At 36.3% G+C, this 17,194-nt stretch overlaps 2 protein-coding genes across 4 annotated transcripts; both read left to right on the top strand.

Moving 5' to 3' along the window:
* Positions 1–276: 276 nt before the first annotated feature.
* On the top strand, positions 277–7,467 carry LOC104216141 (eyes absent homolog). 3 transcript variants are annotated; one of them, XM_009766141.2, is made up of 6 exons: positions 277–443; positions 1,563–1,637; positions 1,731–1,898; positions 3,095–3,188; positions 4,330–4,515; positions 6,927–7,467. In XM_009766141.2, the coding sequence occupies exons 2-6, from the start codon at positions 1,584–1,586 to the stop codon at positions 7,199–7,201; spliced, it is 777 nt and encodes a 258-aa protein (XP_009764443.1). In that variant the 5' UTR covers positions 277–443; positions 1,563–1,583; the 3' UTR covers positions 7,202–7,467. The 3 variants fall into 3 exon arrangements, with proteins under 3 accessions (XP_009764443.1, XP_009764442.1, XP_070011632.1); XM_009766140.2 differs by having other exon boundaries at positions 356–443; positions 1,383–1,637; XM_070155531.1 differs by having other exon boundaries at positions 358–443; positions 1,554–1,637.
* A 7,727-nt stretch (positions 7,468–15,194) lies between these two features.
* On the top strand, positions 15,195–16,314 carry LOC138875693 (uncharacterized). The gene is made up of 3 exons (XM_070154555.1): positions 15,195–15,564; positions 15,734–15,921; positions 15,991–16,314. Exons 1-3 carry the CDS (start codon positions 15,195–15,197, stop codon positions 16,312–16,314), a joined length of 882 nt encoding a protein of 293 aa, XP_070010656.1.
* Positions 16,315–17,194: the final 880 nt, after the last annotated feature.

The following is a 17,194-nucleotide window of genomic DNA, read 5'->3' as shown; positions in this document are numbered from 1 at the left end:
GAAGAATGACGAAAACCGTTTGATTTTAGAGAAGAACAAATAAAAAACGCGAAGAACGGGAGAGAGATAGAGACAGTAGACTGGCGTATACTTGGAGAGAAAGTAGTCTTTTAATAAAGAAGGGCAAAATTATCTTTTTAAAAAACTTTTAACAAAAAAATGGGTACCGATACAAATAGAAAAACAAAACGGCTACAGGTTAAAAATGAGCAACCAAATAGGACGCTCCGTGCAATTTCTACGAGATTTAGTAGGGTTGGCCCATCAAATTTTGTGGTTCAACCCCAACAATCGCTTGGACTGGCCCAAGAGTTGTTCCCTTTCCTTTCCAGCTGCTTTTTCCAACTTTGTATCAATCAAACATTGCCATTAACAAAAATACCAAAATTCTCTGAACTAACTGAAGTTTGGAATGCCTCAACAATTTTACAGCTAACTCTTAGGTGCTCTATATCTTGGCATTTACTTTTATCCTCTTTTTTTTTTGTTTTGCTTTATGGTCCTTCATTTTTGGAAATTCATCTTGTTGAATTGAAAAAACTACCTGTTTGGATATCTGTGTTTGCTCTTCTTTTGTTTTTCGGTTTCTCTGTTCTTTCTTGTGGATAAAGGGACATGGGTTTTATGATAAAATTTGAAAATTTGAAAATTTGAAAATTTGGCAATGGTTTGTATCATTAAAGGCTTATCGATCTCCAGAACTAAAATCCCTTCCTTTGGATGTTGTTTCTTGATTTATACACCTGGAATTTCAAAATGAAGTTTTCAACTTTGGACAGAAAATGGTGAATGGAGACATAAAAGTTACCTCACGATTGTTTACCTGCACTATGGAGAAATAGAAAATCTTTGATTTTGGAACTGTTGTGTGTTCATTGGCTGTGTCTGAATACAAATGATTTTCAATTATATGCATGGTAAACAATACCATATATATATATAGTCGAAAAACTTGATAGATGACTGTGGATGACCTCCAATAGAGTCATACAAACAACTTGTACATATTTTGGACTCTGGCTGGTGTTTAGTAAATAGTAATGAAGTATTTGACTTACCAAAATAAATAAAAATAAAAAGGATGTTAAAGAAGCTTAATACCAATGGACTTATCATTTACTTTGAGTAACATTTGTGTGTCGAAAGTTGATAGAGAACTGATGATTTTGTTGAGAAGAGCATCTGTGTACTTTTTATGGGTATGTCAGTTCTTTGAGGCAAAAGTGATATTTCACAATAAATTGTGAATATGGGGGTTTATGCAAATTTCAGACTTCTGAGTCTCTGTTTTATGTTGGTTCTTGCTACATAATTTACATAGAATCATAAATTGGGATCTCGTATAGTGCATAGAATCTGAAAAGTAATTTTTCATTCATTAGGTTACACATACAATTGTTTCACGTGTCGTCGTCTGGAGATTTGTTAAGTTCATCCATTGGGATTATATGGATCAGAAAATGAATGTGTATATATGGGACATGGATGAAACCCTCATATTGCTAAAGTCTTTAATAAATGGTACATATGCTGAGGCATTTAATGGTTCCAAGAATGTACAGACTGGTGTGGAAATCGGGAAAATGTGGGAGGATCATATTCTTCAGATATGTGATGACCACTTTTTCTATGAGCAGGTTAGTTAATCTTCTTATAATATATATTTGACCGGGTCACTGAATACACAGTGCTGATCATGGACTCTAATTTTATGTTATATGGATTTTCAGGTTGAAAATTGCAATATGCCATATCTGGATGTCATGAAACAATATGATGATGGTCGAGATCTCACTGACTATGACTTCAGCAAGGACGGCTTTGGCCCCCCATGTGATGATCTTAACAAAAGGAAATTAGCGTACCGTCATCGGTCCATTGAACAGAAGTACAAAAAGGTTGGTATTTTGTGAATTATTTTCTTTTTCAAAAATCCATTTTGCTGTATCACCTATGACCAATAGAGAGGCCTTTCTTTTAGATTTTTTTTATGGATGAACTGGTTCGTTGCTTGCTCTTAGGTTATTTTGTGGAAGAAGTTCTTTTTTTCATTATAGATAACCTGTTTGTGCAACTTCACAACCGAGAATATTGCCTAAAGCTGGATGTGCTCTTAAGACTGCTTTGTGGCGCATCTAATTGCTTTTATGGCCAGAGTAATGATAGAATGAGGCTGCCAGAGTGTGCAAGGGAAAAAATGCTACTATGTTCAGTACTTTGAATTGAAGATGATTGTACCATGAATTGAGAAGTAACCATAATGTTGCACTTCTTAGGAATGTGTGATAGCTATTTTGGTTCTCTACTTTTCTAACGTGCTATGTTTGTTTCATAACTTGGATACATGATAAATAGCATGGCTACCTCTCCCCAAAAAAAGGTGATAACTAGCATAGCTGAGTCTCTGACTTGGGTTGTTCCTAGTTCTAGCTAAAACAAGAGTGCTCATGATTTTGATGTGTACATATCACAATTCAAGAAAGTTATGCATCTAGATCAAGTTAGCTATCCCTTCTTTTTATAGGATAGGAGAACTCCTAGAATGGAATTCCCATATGTGATATTCTAACTGATAGTAGTCTAACTAAGAGACATATGCTAGGCCAGCTTCCTTATCCTTTTCCTTAAATCGAAGTGCAATAGTTATTGTCATGCAGCTCAAGTGGCATAAATACCCAAAGCGGCATGGTCGGAGGGGAATACACCTTGGAAAATCCTCCCTTTAGCTTATGTTTCGGAAGTCCTAATTTTTTTCTTAAATTGTCTCTAGTCAAATAGTGGCAAAATTAGGAAGGAGGGAGTAATATTTATTGGCTCAGTTGCATTTACTATTTAGTACTGAGATGAAGCTTTTAATGCTGTATATGATCTCTACTTTTGTTGGGGTCATTAACTACATACTGGGCTGGACTTGGGGTTGGATCACGAAAGAAAATTCTTAAGGCGTTCCCCTCTAGTCTCCTCTTCTCTCCCAAAGGAAAATGTATAATGACAGCTTCTTGTTTTAGTTGGCCAAATATATACTTAATTGAATTCACGTAGTAGTGTTTAACATAATATAAGTATAACAACCGTGATTTACTATTTGTTGCAGGGATTACATAGTATTCTTGATCAAGACATGATTAAATCGTGGAGCGAACTTTATGACGTCACTGATAGTTACACTGACATGTGGTTCTCGGCAGGTAGATTATTTTAGATTCTATCACCATGGTGAATTATCGTGCAGTATAGGATTCCAATTATGTGTACTGGAAGTTGCAAAGTTAGAATGTCAATGTGGACAATCATGCGGCATCCTGATATTCTAGATAAAAGTAAAGAAGAAAAACAAATGAGAAACATACAAGTTATCGGAATGCTAAATGTGCTAGTCACCAACTTAGAAGTAAATCCATGAGTTTAAAATTCTAAATTAACTCCTCTTCTTTCCTTATTTCTCAAAGCTGCTTCTTTGTGCAAAGTGCATTAATATCCTTTTCATCCGTTACTTCTCAATGAATATAATTTTCGCCTGCTCTCTCTCTATATATATATATGGTATGTATGTGTGTGCGTATATCATAACTCATAAGAGTGATTGGCTTCTCTTGTGTTCTTGCATCCCTGTTTCTCCCCGTTGTAGTGATGTTCTTTTATAACCGAGAAATCTCCGAGGACCATTGGCGCACAATATGAAACTCGGTAGATAATGGGCCCATGCCTCTACCTTCTCCACTTAACTACCAGGCTTTTATCTGCGCGTCTTTCGAACCCGTGACGTGACATGTATCTAACCCACACATACCACTAGACCAAAGCCTTGGGGCTCCCCACTTGTAGTGATGTTTCCAATTTGATTTTATTCATGCCTTAACATCTGACCGATCTCACCTTTCTCAGCGGCAAAGCTTATTCGTTGCTTTCTTCGCTTGATAGAAATCAGTAATATCTGCCAGAGATACCCTTGAGGAGGAAATTAGTTATACCTACCGGATATACGGGTTAAGAAAGTTATCTGGCAGTAAAAATATTTCAGGGGGTCATAGTGCTCTCACCCAATAGTTAATGGGTCAGACTGAGGTTTGTTCTTATTTAACATGGACGCATATTTGGTGACCACCATTGACTGGTACGAGTTTGAAATAAGATATTCCTCATCAATGCTGATTACAAGCTATTTTTAATCTTAAGCATTTATTCAAGTTACTTTCTGCAGTTTTCATTTTGTGTTTACTCTTTGAAGGTGTTTTTCCTCTATTCTTGGTTCTCTACAGATAAATGATGATGCTTTAAGGCATAAGGTGTAGTTGATCTGCTTGCTTTAATACTCTCCTTCCAATGCAGCTAAGGCTTGCTTGGAACAGTGTGCAGTTGGGAATAGAGATTTGGCTTCTTCTTCGGGCACAGCTGTTGCTACCAATGATACTATATTCCAGCATGTGAATATCTTGGTGACTTCTGGATCATTGATACCCAGCTTAGTTAAATGCTTGCTCTTTGGCCTGGGCGGTTTAATCCCTAGCGAAAATGGTTAGTTTCTTTCTTCATTCTGATTTTTATTCTTTCTGACTAGTCCTATTTTTAAATTTTGATTGAGTATCCTTGTATTTTTTCTTCATGTTAAGTTTGATTGATATATCTTGTTTCCATTATATTTAAACTTTCATCATGTATGGCCTAAAACGGTAACAGACGTTGAATGCTATGACATATAAATCACGTGAACATGGAAATTGTCACGACCCGAAATCCCTCCTTAGGAGTCGTGATGACATCTAGTCTGTAGGACTAGGTAAGGCTAACACTTAATGAATTAATAACCGATTTTAACCAGTTGACTATTAAGCATGAAACAGAAATATCTATATAAAGCCAACAATCCAAAGTAAATACATAACATCCCAAAACCGATAGTACAATTCAAGCTCTGTTGAGTTTACTAGAAAATCTTTAAGTACAACTGTTCCGAAATAGAAATAAACCGTACAAAGTAAAATTTCAGAAGGTGACTCAGAATTATGAGTACACCATGTGTTTTGTTACAAAATTCAAGTCCAAATCGACTCTCAAAACTCAAATTCTCGTTTTTCAAAATATAGACAAAATTTCCCAAAATTTCACTTTGATTCTTAAGATTTTGATGTTAAAACTAACATATAATCATGTAAAATAGTTGGAAATTGAACAAAATCACTTACCCAATGATCGTAGATAAAAATCCCTCTTCAATCGCCTCTACCTAGTCTAGGGTTCAAAGATGTGAAAATGAGACTAAAAATCCCGTCCCTCAGCTTTTTGTCCAGGTGCAGAATGTGACCTAAATGCGAACCCCGCAAATGCGAGAAAACAATCGCAAAAATGAAGAATCTCACATCCCTTCTGTCATCGCAAATGCGAACATTGGACATGTCGCAAAAGCGACCTTTGATCGCAAATGCGGAACTGTCCCAACCCAAGCCCCTTCGCAAATGCAAACTCTGGGTTTGCAAATGCGATCTTAGTAGACTCAGCCTATTATCGCAATTGCGATCCATATCTCGCAAATGCGAGACCTGAGGCATCTGTGCAAAACCAGCAGAACTTAAACTCTATCAAACACCCCGCAACGCGTTCGAAACTCACTCGAGCCCTCAGGGCTCCAAACCAAACATCAACACAAGTCTAAAAACATAACACAAACTCACTCGCACGATCAAATCATCTAAATAATATTCGAAACCACGAATCGGACCTCCTAAACACATGAAATCAACGTGAAACTCAAAAACTTCTAAAAACACAACCGCGTGTCCGATTCCTATCAAATCAACTCGGAATGACGCCAAACATTGCGGACAAGTTCCAAATGACAAAACGGACCTATTCCAACTCCCGAAACAAAAATCCAAACACGATAGCTATGAAGTCAACTTACGGTCAAACTTATCAAAAATTTTAAGCCGTTAAATTGCCAACTTTCGGCAAACCAACATAAATCAACCTATGGACCTCCGAATTTGATTCCGGGCATACACCCAAATCCAAAATCGCGATGCGAACCTGTTAGAGCCTGCAAAACACCGCTACGGGGTCGTTTTCACAAAAGTCAAACCTCGGTCACCATTTTCAACTTAAGCTTCTAAAGTGAGAATCACTCATCCAAATTCATTTCGAAACATTCGAAAATCAAATCCGACCATGCACGCAAGTCATAATACACAATATGAAGCCACTCAAGATCTCAAATCACTGAACGGAACCTTAAAGCTCAAAACGACCGATCGGGTCGTTACAGAAATAGTGCAAATGTGTCCAGTTCATATTTTTAATATTTATACTTAGCGAAAAATAGGACATTGTGCAAGAAAATGATCTGTAGAAGCGAGACCTATTAGTTGATAATATGCTTTAGTCGTGTTATCAACTTTACTTTACATCCTATGATTTTCTACGAGTTGTTTAGCCTTTCAGAGATTTTATGCATCGGTAGATATTTTAAGAAACTTTTAGTACTTTTCATTTTATTACTTTATTTTATTTTATAATAATATGGGCATGTGAGGGGAGTTTTTATGAAGTAACATGGTCAGTGAGGATTATATAGCCGACCCCAACTTGTTTGGAAGTGAGACTTAGTTGTTGTTGCTGTACTAGGCAATATCTCCCTTTAGGAATAAGGGTGGAGGGACGGTCCCACTATCCCTGATTGTTGTAGTTCACATAGTGGATTCTCGAACCAAAAAAGAAATCTCCCATTTTTACTTCCAAAATCTCCCTTTAGGAACTGGATATGTGTTATGTTTCAAATAAATTATGCCTAAGCTAGTGCACACCCTGGCCCTACCATTCATCTAAGTCAAAGTCACTGACAGCGAATTCCTTTCCCATGTTCATCAACGCACCATAATGCAACATGCAATTTCTGAGAGCATTCTCCCAACATATCTGTCATCATTTTTCAGTCTACAGCTCATGGGAAGTGGGCAAGCTCCAGTGCTTCTCATGGATAAAGGAGCGGTTCAGTGGGCCGAAGGTGCAATTTTGTGTTATTGGTGATGGATGGGAAGAATGTGAAGCAGCAGAAAGTATGAGATGGCCATTTGTCAAAATTGACCCACGGCCAAGCAGTTACCATCGGTTTCCAGGTTTAACACCAAAAGAACTGGGGCACTACTTGTCTGTTGTGTATGGTGAGTCTGATTCAAAAGATAATGATAGATTAGCTCCTGGCAATTGATTATATGAATATGTAGCTTATTGGAAGAAATCAGTACATGCACCAATAGCACTTCACCAAGAAGATAGTCTTGCCTAATTGTAAAAGCAAAAAGGTGAAGGTTCTTTAAAAGTTCTCATTTTGCATGATAGAGTTCCTTTAAACTATGTCCTATGGCCTGGGAGGCTAGTCTGTATAGTTCACTTCTCGATGACGTCTTGCTTATTGTGTTCTGTTATGGCCATTCTACAGGTACTTAAGTAAGATTTTCTCCATTTCAGTGTATATATACATGTGTGTGTATCGGGTGTCAACCTCGAAATCATGGCTGGTAGACTTGGTTAGAGGTTATTCTTGGAAAAATCATGTGGTACATCATATAATTATAACGTACTCCCTCCTTCCTCAATGTTATGCATGGCATTTGTAAATAGTAGATCGTTTTACCTGAAAATTGCCCTTCAACTTTAGTTGAATGTAAAGATTCTTGGAGAGGCTGTTCCTACATAAGGATAATAGTCGAAAAAGCTTCTGTTTTTCTCGAAGATTAGATTAGCTAAAATGGTCACAATTTGAAAACTTAAATGGAGGAGATCAAGTAAAATAAATAAATAAATAGATTAGTAGTACTAAATAGAAGTAAAAAATAAATACAAGTCTTGTGCCAAAGGGAGCCTCTAAGACGGAATGAAAAGTTGTTCAAGTAAATGTTTGTTCTGTAGAAAGCCCAAATATGTTTCTCCAGTGCAAATTTCTATTTATCTCATTTTTATTCATGTACACTGCAAAGTAATAAGTAGAAGCACTAAATTCTTTCATAAGCTATACTAAAATCTACCAGGACCAAAAATTTCATTTGTTTTGATTGTTAATCTTCTTCATGTCTGACCTTCCTTGGCTAGAAAGTCTGCACATTTGTTTCTCTTCGGATTTTGTATATTATTTGTCATGTTGGCTTCCAAAAAGTATTTACAATCTTCAAAATAGTCCTAATTAAGAGAGTAAACCTGTATGTCCTCTTCTTTGATAAATCCCCCACCCCCGCGTCCCTTCTTTTTTTGTTGCTAGTTTTAACCCTTTGTTTGATGCTCCATACTTGTGTAGTAAGGCATGAGGTAGGTCTCAGTTTACTTGAATATCCTAATATCCACTTTCCTTGATCTCCGAAAATTCTTCCAAACGTAGCATCTCCATTTTGGGTCTTTACGCTACCACAAGTATTCAATTTCTTTTCATCAGGAGATCAAGCTTTTAGTTTGGCTTGTTACGAGCTTTAGATATACAGTTTTTCTAGGAAATACTTCAACAATTTTTTTAATATAGGGTGTGTTTGGTACGAAGGAAAATTTCATTAGAAAATATTTTCTTTGAAAATAAGTGATTTTCTTACTTATTTTCTGGCGTTTGGTTAAGTAGCAGATTTTTTTTTTTTATAAAAAATATTTAATTTAGGCAAACGTTATGTGAGACGAAATGAGCTAGGACAAGGGAAGGTGGTAGGTCGGAGTCTGGAAGTGAGGGTGCGGGTGGCGATGTTAGGGGGGTGGGGTGGTGGTCGGAGAGGGGTAAGGTGGTGGGGTGGATGAAGGGAGTGACGAATAGGGTGGGGAAGGTTGAGAAAGAGTTTTGGAAAATATTTTTCCTCCTTTTGGAAGGAAACTTGGAGAAAAATGAGTTTATGAGGAAAATATTTTTCAATATATTTAAGCCAACTAAATATGAAAAAATTGACTTCATACCAAACACACCCATAGTCTCTAATGTTTTTGCACATAAGTTTTGGAGGTAGATATATCTTTACAATCAATTTTTTGTTTCTTGTTTTCATCTATGCCTCATAATTGAGAACATTAATATAATAGAATAGGGAGATTGCCGCACACCGTAAGCGTTTAAATTTTATTGGATTTGAACTCATAAAATAATGGACCATATTAAATTCAAGATATTAGTCCAAACAAATATTGCGACTAGTAAATTGGGCTAATTATTTAAATCAAATATATAAATGTTGGGCTAGTCCATTTAATTAGACTACAAATTTTTACCTAACTATACTATATTAGAAACTTATTTACCTATTTTTTTTTTAATGTTTTGTAATTTTTAATAAGCATCTGGATTTCTTACAAATTACATTGCTCCTTTTAAGCATTTAAATTTTATTGGATTTAAATCCATAAAATAATTTGGACCATATTAAATTCAAGACACTAGTCCAAACAAATATTGTGGCTAGTAAATTGGGGTTAATTATTTAAATTCAATATATACATGTTGGGCTAGTCCATTCAATTGGAGTACAAATTAAATGATAAGCCCACTTCATTAGCCCAAGGTCCAAATGATTATTAGCCCATCTTAAAGCCCAGGCTCATGCCACGTGTCAAGTGAAGTGACAATCCAACTCAAAAGAACGAGCCAATAAAATCAAGACACGTGTCATATGATGTGGCGTTCTAATGAAATCATGTCATGTGTCAAGAGAGGGAGGCATATCACGTCAAATCAACAACCAATAGAGTTGTGCCAAGTGTTTGGATGGTATGGTCAGTTCAAATGGACCAATCAAATCGCAGAGTCACACCACTCTCTACAACTATAAATAAAGGTCTTCATAAAGCTAGAAGACACTAGAAGTGATAACAAGAAGCAAGCAGAGAGCTCGTGGATCAAACTCCGCAGATTTCTCTACAAGATACAAGTTCAAGTTCAAGATCAAGAACGAAGGCAAATCAAATACAGGCGTTCAAGATCAAATTACTTGTTCGTGATCAAATCCAAATTCAAGTTCAAGAAGGAGATTCAAGACTAAGCTTTACAAGCCCTTGAATCAAATCAAAGTCAAGCTCATTAAGATACTTTACATTCTTGAAGAATCAGAGGAATACCTTAGAGATTGTAACACTCATTACTTATTGAAATCAAATATTACATTTATTATGCAATTTTTCAATCTTGATTATATTTTTCTTGACGCAAAAATTTGTTGTTACAAATTTCTAGCAAGCCCAGTGAGACCATTTCTACCTCTCATCTCTTCAAATTACCAAATTTGAAGAACACAAAAATGGCTCATAAGAAGATCAACATCAAACTCACTACTTCTAAGGCTAAAGATTCCAAGTTTTTATTTGATGTGGAAAACTTGTTGGATGCTACTATAGAAAGCGTAGGACCTGTCACTAGGAACAAGACAAATTTGTTCGAATGCCGTTTGCATCAGTTCTTGTCTTTGATTTTCGATCCTCAAAGGGGAAAAGATCATTTCCAACTGAATTGGAAGAACGAACGAACATTGCTGAAATCGTTGAGAAGACATTGGCTCTACTTAGCCCATCTAGATCTAAGAATCTCATCACACAGGATGTTGATGATGTCTTGATCACTGGATCTGCTCCAAGCACTCCACGTGAGTTTTTCCACTCAAAGTATGGTGTAAGAGAAAATCCATGCTTTGCTCCACCATCCACAATAGTTATCCAAGTAATGGTGACTAACACTTCAACTATTGAAGAACTGTTAGTACCTAATTTTTGCCCTCATATTTTTGAAATAATATATTTTTTTTTCAAAATGTCATTCTACATCATTACTCAATTTACAAAGTTTATACAGACATTTTTATAATTTTGTTTATAATTTTTAGACCTTTAAAATTAATTTTCCTGCATTTAAATTACTTAAACATTTATTAATTAGCCCTTTATTGGTTTAATGATTATTTAACTACCCAAAGTTATTATTTGCATCAAGAATATTTTTAATTTATTTTTATATCAGCATATCTGTATTTTTAAGTCATTTACATAATTTTGTAAAAATAGCCTATATTCTACAAATAATTGCGTTTATTACATTACTCATGCCAAAGTAGTATTTTTATATTTTTATAATATTTAGTTATTATTTTTAAGTAATTTTATAGCATTAATATTATTTTTTACCATTTATTAGACGTTTTAATAATTTATTTTTATTAATTTTAAAGAGGTTTCAAGAGGTGGCCCAAAATAGGCTATTTTTCGGACCAAATTTGACCCAAACCATTAGCCCAACACCCCAATAACCCCCATCCCAATGCCAGCGACCCACTAACCTATATCCGTCCATTTAATCCGATCTGCCTCCCCTTAAAATTCTGGCCTTTGATCTTGGGAGATCAACAACCCATATGCCATCTCCCTTTTTAATTAACCTAACCCCAAACCCTAATCCTTATTTCCCACCTAACAGCCGCCTCTGAAACCTCTCTATTCCACTCGTCTCTAATAAACCTTATCCACCATACCCTTAATCCTCTCCGATTCCAACCTAAACATGGAATCAATCTATGATCTACTTACCTATTTTGTGATACTTTACTATTATGTGCGTGTCTATGGTGTTACTTAGTTCTTACCCTATTTTTGGCAAGAACTACCTTTCAAGAATGGGCCTAATTTACTATGATTTTGTGAAGATCTGGAGGATCTTTCGTTTATATACATACAATGGACGATTCTTGCATTATTGGTTCGATTTAAGGTCGTTGGACCCAACTAGGGTTTGAGATTTTCCTTTCTACTTACTGATTTTGATTGCATGTGATATATTCTTTCCTTTCTTGTGTTTGACTGATGATTTTCCATGTTCGCCCGCTCAATTTGAACACTATATAAATCCCTCTCCGATTTCCCCTTTAGACAGACCTAATTTTCACTACTATTATACTCACTATACTCTTCTCTCACTCGTTCACTTCTTCTGAGACACTTGAATATTTTCTGGAATCGTTGAATCCTTGGCTGACTGAAAGCCAAGGCCATAATATTGTTAAAACGACATCCTCCGGTGCAAGCATTGCTCGAAGCCCTTCTCGAAGCTCTTGTGAACTCTGAAGCATCGGGAATCTGGGGTTCTCTTACTATTTCTAAACTCTTCATTCTTTTGCTCGTTTAACTTTTCTATTGATTAGTGTCCTTGACTCATACAATATCAACTATTCTCCTTTCTATTTGTCTATGAGATGTGTGTTCTATGTGCTAATATTGTTTAAATTTTGTAAGCATGATTTAGTTTTCTTGCTATTCATGGACCCCTGATCTTGTATTCTTTACTGCCATGATATTGTTTTTATAATCCCCCTGCAATTCCATGTTCTTTATTAGTTGAATTTAGTAGATTCTAGTTCATGTAATATGCTTTCATTATTGGAATGGATTCCAGCTTTCTCAGGTGTTTCTAGACTAATGTAGGCTTTCTACCTTTTCCAGTATCTCAATGTTTGTATTCTAGACCTTGTTGAGTTCTTCTTGCCCAATATGATAGATCTCTAAGGCTGTATTACTTAGCTAAATCATGTTTCCATCTAAGTTCTGTTGCATGTTTGGTTTAGAATGACTTCTAGGGAAAATTGCTATGTTAGTTTCCACGCCGTTTATGTAATTGGTACGAATGGTTATGCCTTCCTGTCTCATTCCCTTTTAAGTGCTGCATGTTCTCATGAGTTAGGACACTGTTGAGGTGTATAGTAGATCATCCTATTAGTGTTGCTATGCTGCTTGTGTTCATCTTCATATGTAATTGCATATCCCTCTAACTATAATTACTTTAAATAAGGCTCACTTGTTTAAGGTATTTTCTAACCTATTTTGGTTAATGTCTTGTGCTACTTAATTTCTGGAAATCAACATATGTGTGTGTTTGTCCTGTAACTCGATAGACTTGCCTCTTTAGCCTTCTTAATATGTAACTGTGTTTAGTATGCTATACCCTTCCCTTTGTCGAATGATTGTTTAAAATGGTGTTAGTTCTTTTATGTCGAAATTGCTGTGCCAAAGTTGTCTACGCAGTTGGTATGCTCAAGCCCTCTTGTTTAACCAATCTTGTTCCCTTAGCGTCTAAGAATTATGACCACTGCTAATAGACTTTAGGACTGTCAATTGGTTATCACGTATGGTTTCTCCCTTCCAAGCCTGGTATGAGTTTGTGTATGGCCCTGGGTGTGTAGTTGATACACTCTCATTCTGGAATATGCTGGGTTTTGGGTTATTGTTCGTATGATAGGTGAAACTTGCTGAAGGCCGAGGTGTTACTGGGTTATATTCTTTGGGGCCTGCTCTATGTATTGGGCTTGTAATCTTTAATATGTAACTTTCGCACTGGTGTTCATTATTTTTTGGGTCTGTAATAATTTGTGAACAAAAACAGATGGGGAAATTAGTTAAAAAAGGGGTAGGGTACTCTAATTCTCACATAAATGGGTAGAAAGTATGTCTATAAGATCTATGTGATCTATTCGCTATTTGCTTTACATGTTTTTAACCTCATGAGTAGAAAGCCTGCCTATAGGAGTCACACACACACATATCACTTAACTTGCCAACGCATGCTATTTCAAGTGTCTGCTGTACTAGTTTCCACTATTGTGTTTTCTTAGATAATATGATTATAGGGCATAGCAATTCAATATTCTACTTACCTAGGTGCCATTCCTATAGGACTTCGAACGATTAATCTATCAGTTGCCTCAATTATCATTGTACTGCTAATGCCTATAGGTTTAATAATCAATTAACTGCCCATATCGTTTGTATTTCTCATCTAGATAGCATGCATATAGGGATAAAACTATATAAAATAATATCAATTGCCAACTATTAGATATCATGCTTCTAGGACACTGTCACATGCCTAAGAAACTTGTCTAAAAAATTAGCGTTGGTGATTCATGATTCTAAGTCGTTTCACTACCTTTGCGCCAACAATCCAGAAATCATGCCTTTAGATTTGTAACCTGCAAATCCGTTGCCTGTACATTGTTAGAAATCAGAATCACCTAGAAACCATGTTTACAGGACTTATAATGATTTAATCTGTACGTTGGCCTAAAATGCAACATTGCCATTTTGATATTGGAATCATATTGAGATCATGCCTATAGGACCAAAGGACTCTGAGTCTCATGTTCGAAACGTTCTATTGCTTAATCTGAAAATCAGTCTGCATGCTTCATTGTTTTTGTGCGGAGGCTAACATGAGCCACTCTTTGCTATTATGTGCAGTCCTCTTTGTTTTTGAATGCACGATTAGTTTTATCATTTTTGAGTAGCCTAAGTAAGTCTAGAACCACCCAAATAGAGGTCCAAAGCCTCTTGGACCATAGGCATGGGACGGGTAGTGCACGCATAGGACACGACTTAGAATTGAATTAGAACGCTTTAGGTAAACAACTTCAACATTGTAATTGGATAGCAAGAGATGACAGCCTATGCCTACTGAATAATATGAGCAACTCCTATCTAAAAGGAGTTGAGAAGTATTATTTATGTTGCACGAGGTGATCCTTTAGGCTAAAGAACTTAGGACCCCCTCATTTATATACTTGTTATTCACACTTACTCATTTAATGTAGACCATTGTTGTCGCATCCTTGTAGTCCTTAAAGATTTGTACCCAATTCTCATTATGTTATAATGAAACTTTTCGAATTTTATATTTCTTTGTTTATATGATCACTTAGCCTAATTACATAATCCACATAGTCTTAAGTTTGGTCAGGACCCATAGTTGTGGAGCTCAAAGAGTGCCTAGCACCTTCTCTTTGAGGTAATTTGAGCCCTTACCTGATCTTTGGTGGCATTGACCAATCAAACAGAGTTATTTACAAATAGGTGCCCTAACGCACCTTAAAAATTATTAGGTGGAAACTCTTCTCTTTTAATACCTCCGTTAAAAGAGTTGTCACACGTCGAAACCCGCTTTCGCGAGAAAATGGGGCGCGACAAGATCAACTCACAAATTTAACAAAGGCAATTGAGGGGTTAACGAAGCATGTGCAAGATCAAGATAATCAAATTGTCAAGTTGAAAAATAGAGTTGAAAGCATGATGGAGGGAGATTCAAGTCATGCACCTGGAAAGCTTCCTATGATGCAAGATAAAGGAGGCTTATCTGCAAAGCAGACAGTGACTCCTAAAGAATTTCAGTTTCATCTGATGGGGTTATTCGTGACCAATTGAAAGACTTCATTATGGGAACAATCAAAGGTAAGTACGATGTTGCTTCCAAGTCTTCTCTCGCATATGCGAAGCCATATACTGCGACAATTGATAGTTTGAAGTCTCCTGCAGGTTATCAACCCCCAAAATTACTACAATTTGATGGTAAAGAAAATCCAAACCAACACATTGCACACTTCGTCAAAACTTGTAATAATGCTGAAGCCTATGGAGATTATTTTGTCAAGCAATTTGTTTGTTCCTTAAAAGAAAATGCTTTTGATTGGTACACTGATCTCGAGGTTGGTTCCATCGATAGCTGGGAGCAACTTGAACATGAATTTCTCAACCGCTTCTATAGCACAAGGCGAACCGTAGGCATGGTTGAACTTACAAACACACGTCAGTGGAAGGATGAAATAGTTGTTGATTTCATCAATTGATGGAGGAATGCAAGCCTCAACTGCAAAGACAGACTTAGTGAAGCTTCTGGAATAGAAATGTGTATCCAAGGAATGCATTGGAGACTTCGCTACATACTACAGGTTATCATGCCTTAAGTCTTTTGAAGAATTGGCTACACGTGCTTATGGCATGGAGTTAAGCATGCCTTCAAGTGGAAATCAATGGCCGCCAATTTATGAACCTCTCAAAGTGAAGGATAAACAAAAAATAAAGAAAGTAGGCAAGTTTTTTTCGAAGTCTGAGAGCAAGGAATCAATGAATGTTATTGCCTCACCATTAAAGGTCACTACAAAAGTGAGTAAGAAGCAAAGTGCGAAGACAATGTCCTTACAGGATAAAGTTGGCTGAAAATTAACTCTGAAGGAAATGCAACCCAAAGAATATCCATTCTTGGACTTTGATGTTATAGCAATTTTTGAAGAACTCCTTGAGTTGAAACTCATTGAGTTACCTAAAATGAAGCGGCTAGATGAAGTTGGAAGGACTAATGATCCAAATTATTGCAAGTACCATCGGTTGATTGGTCACCCTATGGAAAAGTGCTTTATCTTCAAGGAGAAAGTCATGGACTTGGCTACTGAAGGAAAAATCTTGCCCGAGGATGAAAAAGAAAGTTCGAATCAAGTCTATGTCACCTTTGGTTCACTTGATCCCATTGTCCTTTGCAATTTTGTCGAATTACCTTAATGTGATGGCATCCAAACTGCATCATCACCAAACATGAATAAATTTGGTGAATTTGAACCTATCGATGTGAGCAAACCATTGCTTCTCCCTATAGTGAATAAAGTAATAGTAGAAGAAAAATCTCAAGAGGAAAGTGAATTATATGATGTTCAAACTGATTATGAAGGTTGGATTCTTGTGACTCGGCGAAGACGTTGCAAGACAAATTCACAAAGGGAGTCATGTAAGCAATTGACTAGAGGAAAAATGGTGAAAAAACCCAAGAAGAAAATGATAGAGAAGAATTGGAAGAAAACAAAAATGGACGAGAATCACAATCAAAGGCTACGTCGTCCAGTAACATTCGATGAATTCCTGCCAAACTTGTTACGCATGCAAGCTTCCTGTGAAGATATCAAGGCCTTATGTTGTAAGGTAGATGAAGAAGAGACAAAGAAGGAAGATATGTCATTGCTGCAACCTCCCTTGACTGATAAACTCACTAAGCATTTCTCTGAAGAAGTGGACATTTGTGATGAAAAATCACATTTACTAATGGTGTTCTTTTGCTAGGTGAAACACCCCATAATCCCTTGCTATTTATGGTTGGATTTGTGCGTAAGTAGAGAATAAGTAGAATTTTAATTGATGATGGATCTGACATCAATATTCTCCCAATTCATACTATCAAAGAGCTTGGCATACCGATGGATGAACTATGTGAAAGTTGTTTGATGATTCAATGGTTCAATCAAGGGGGAAAAGAGCTATAGGGGCTATCAAATTGGAAATAAATATGGGAGATTTGCATTCAAGTGCGTGGATGCACGTGATTGATGCAAATACCTCATATAATATCTTGTTATAAAGTCCATGGATACACGAGAACAAAGTGGTTTCA

Source organism: Nicotiana sylvestris, chromosome 8 (genome assembly GCF_000393655.2).
Source record: "Nicotiana sylvestris chromosome 8, ASM39365v2, whole genome shotgun sequence".
NCBI lineage: Eukaryota > Viridiplantae > Streptophyta > Magnoliopsida > Solanales > Solanaceae > Nicotiana > Nicotiana sylvestris.
This window is presented reverse-complemented; position numbering and strand designations above follow the sequence as displayed.

Bases quoted from the DNA above. Each gene is read 5' to 3' on its own strand.
- LOC138875693 (XM_070154555.1), top strand. From the start codon at position 15,195: ATGGGAACAATCAAAGGTAAGTACGATGTTGCTTCCAAGTCTTCTCTC. The intron at 15,565-15,733 runs GTCAGTGGAAGG...AGTCTTTTGAAG, and splicing joins GGTTGAACTTACAAACACAC to AATTGGCTACACGTGCTTAT. The intron at 15,922-15,990 runs GTGAGTAAGAAG...TTAACTCTGAAG, and splicing joins CATTAAAGGTCACTACAAAA to GAAATGCAACCCAAAGAATA.
- LOC104216141 (XM_009766140.2), top strand. From the start codon at position 1,449: ATGGATCAGAAAATGAATGTGTATATATGGGACATGGATGAAACCCTC. The intron at 1,638-1,730 runs GTTAGTTAATCT...ATGGATTTTCAG, and splicing joins ACCACTTTTTCTATGAGCAG to GTTGAAAATTGCAATATGCC. The intron at 4,516-6,926 runs GTTAGTTTCTTT...ATCATTTTTCAG, and splicing joins TTTAATCCCTAGCGAAAATG to TCTACAGCTCATGGGAAGTG.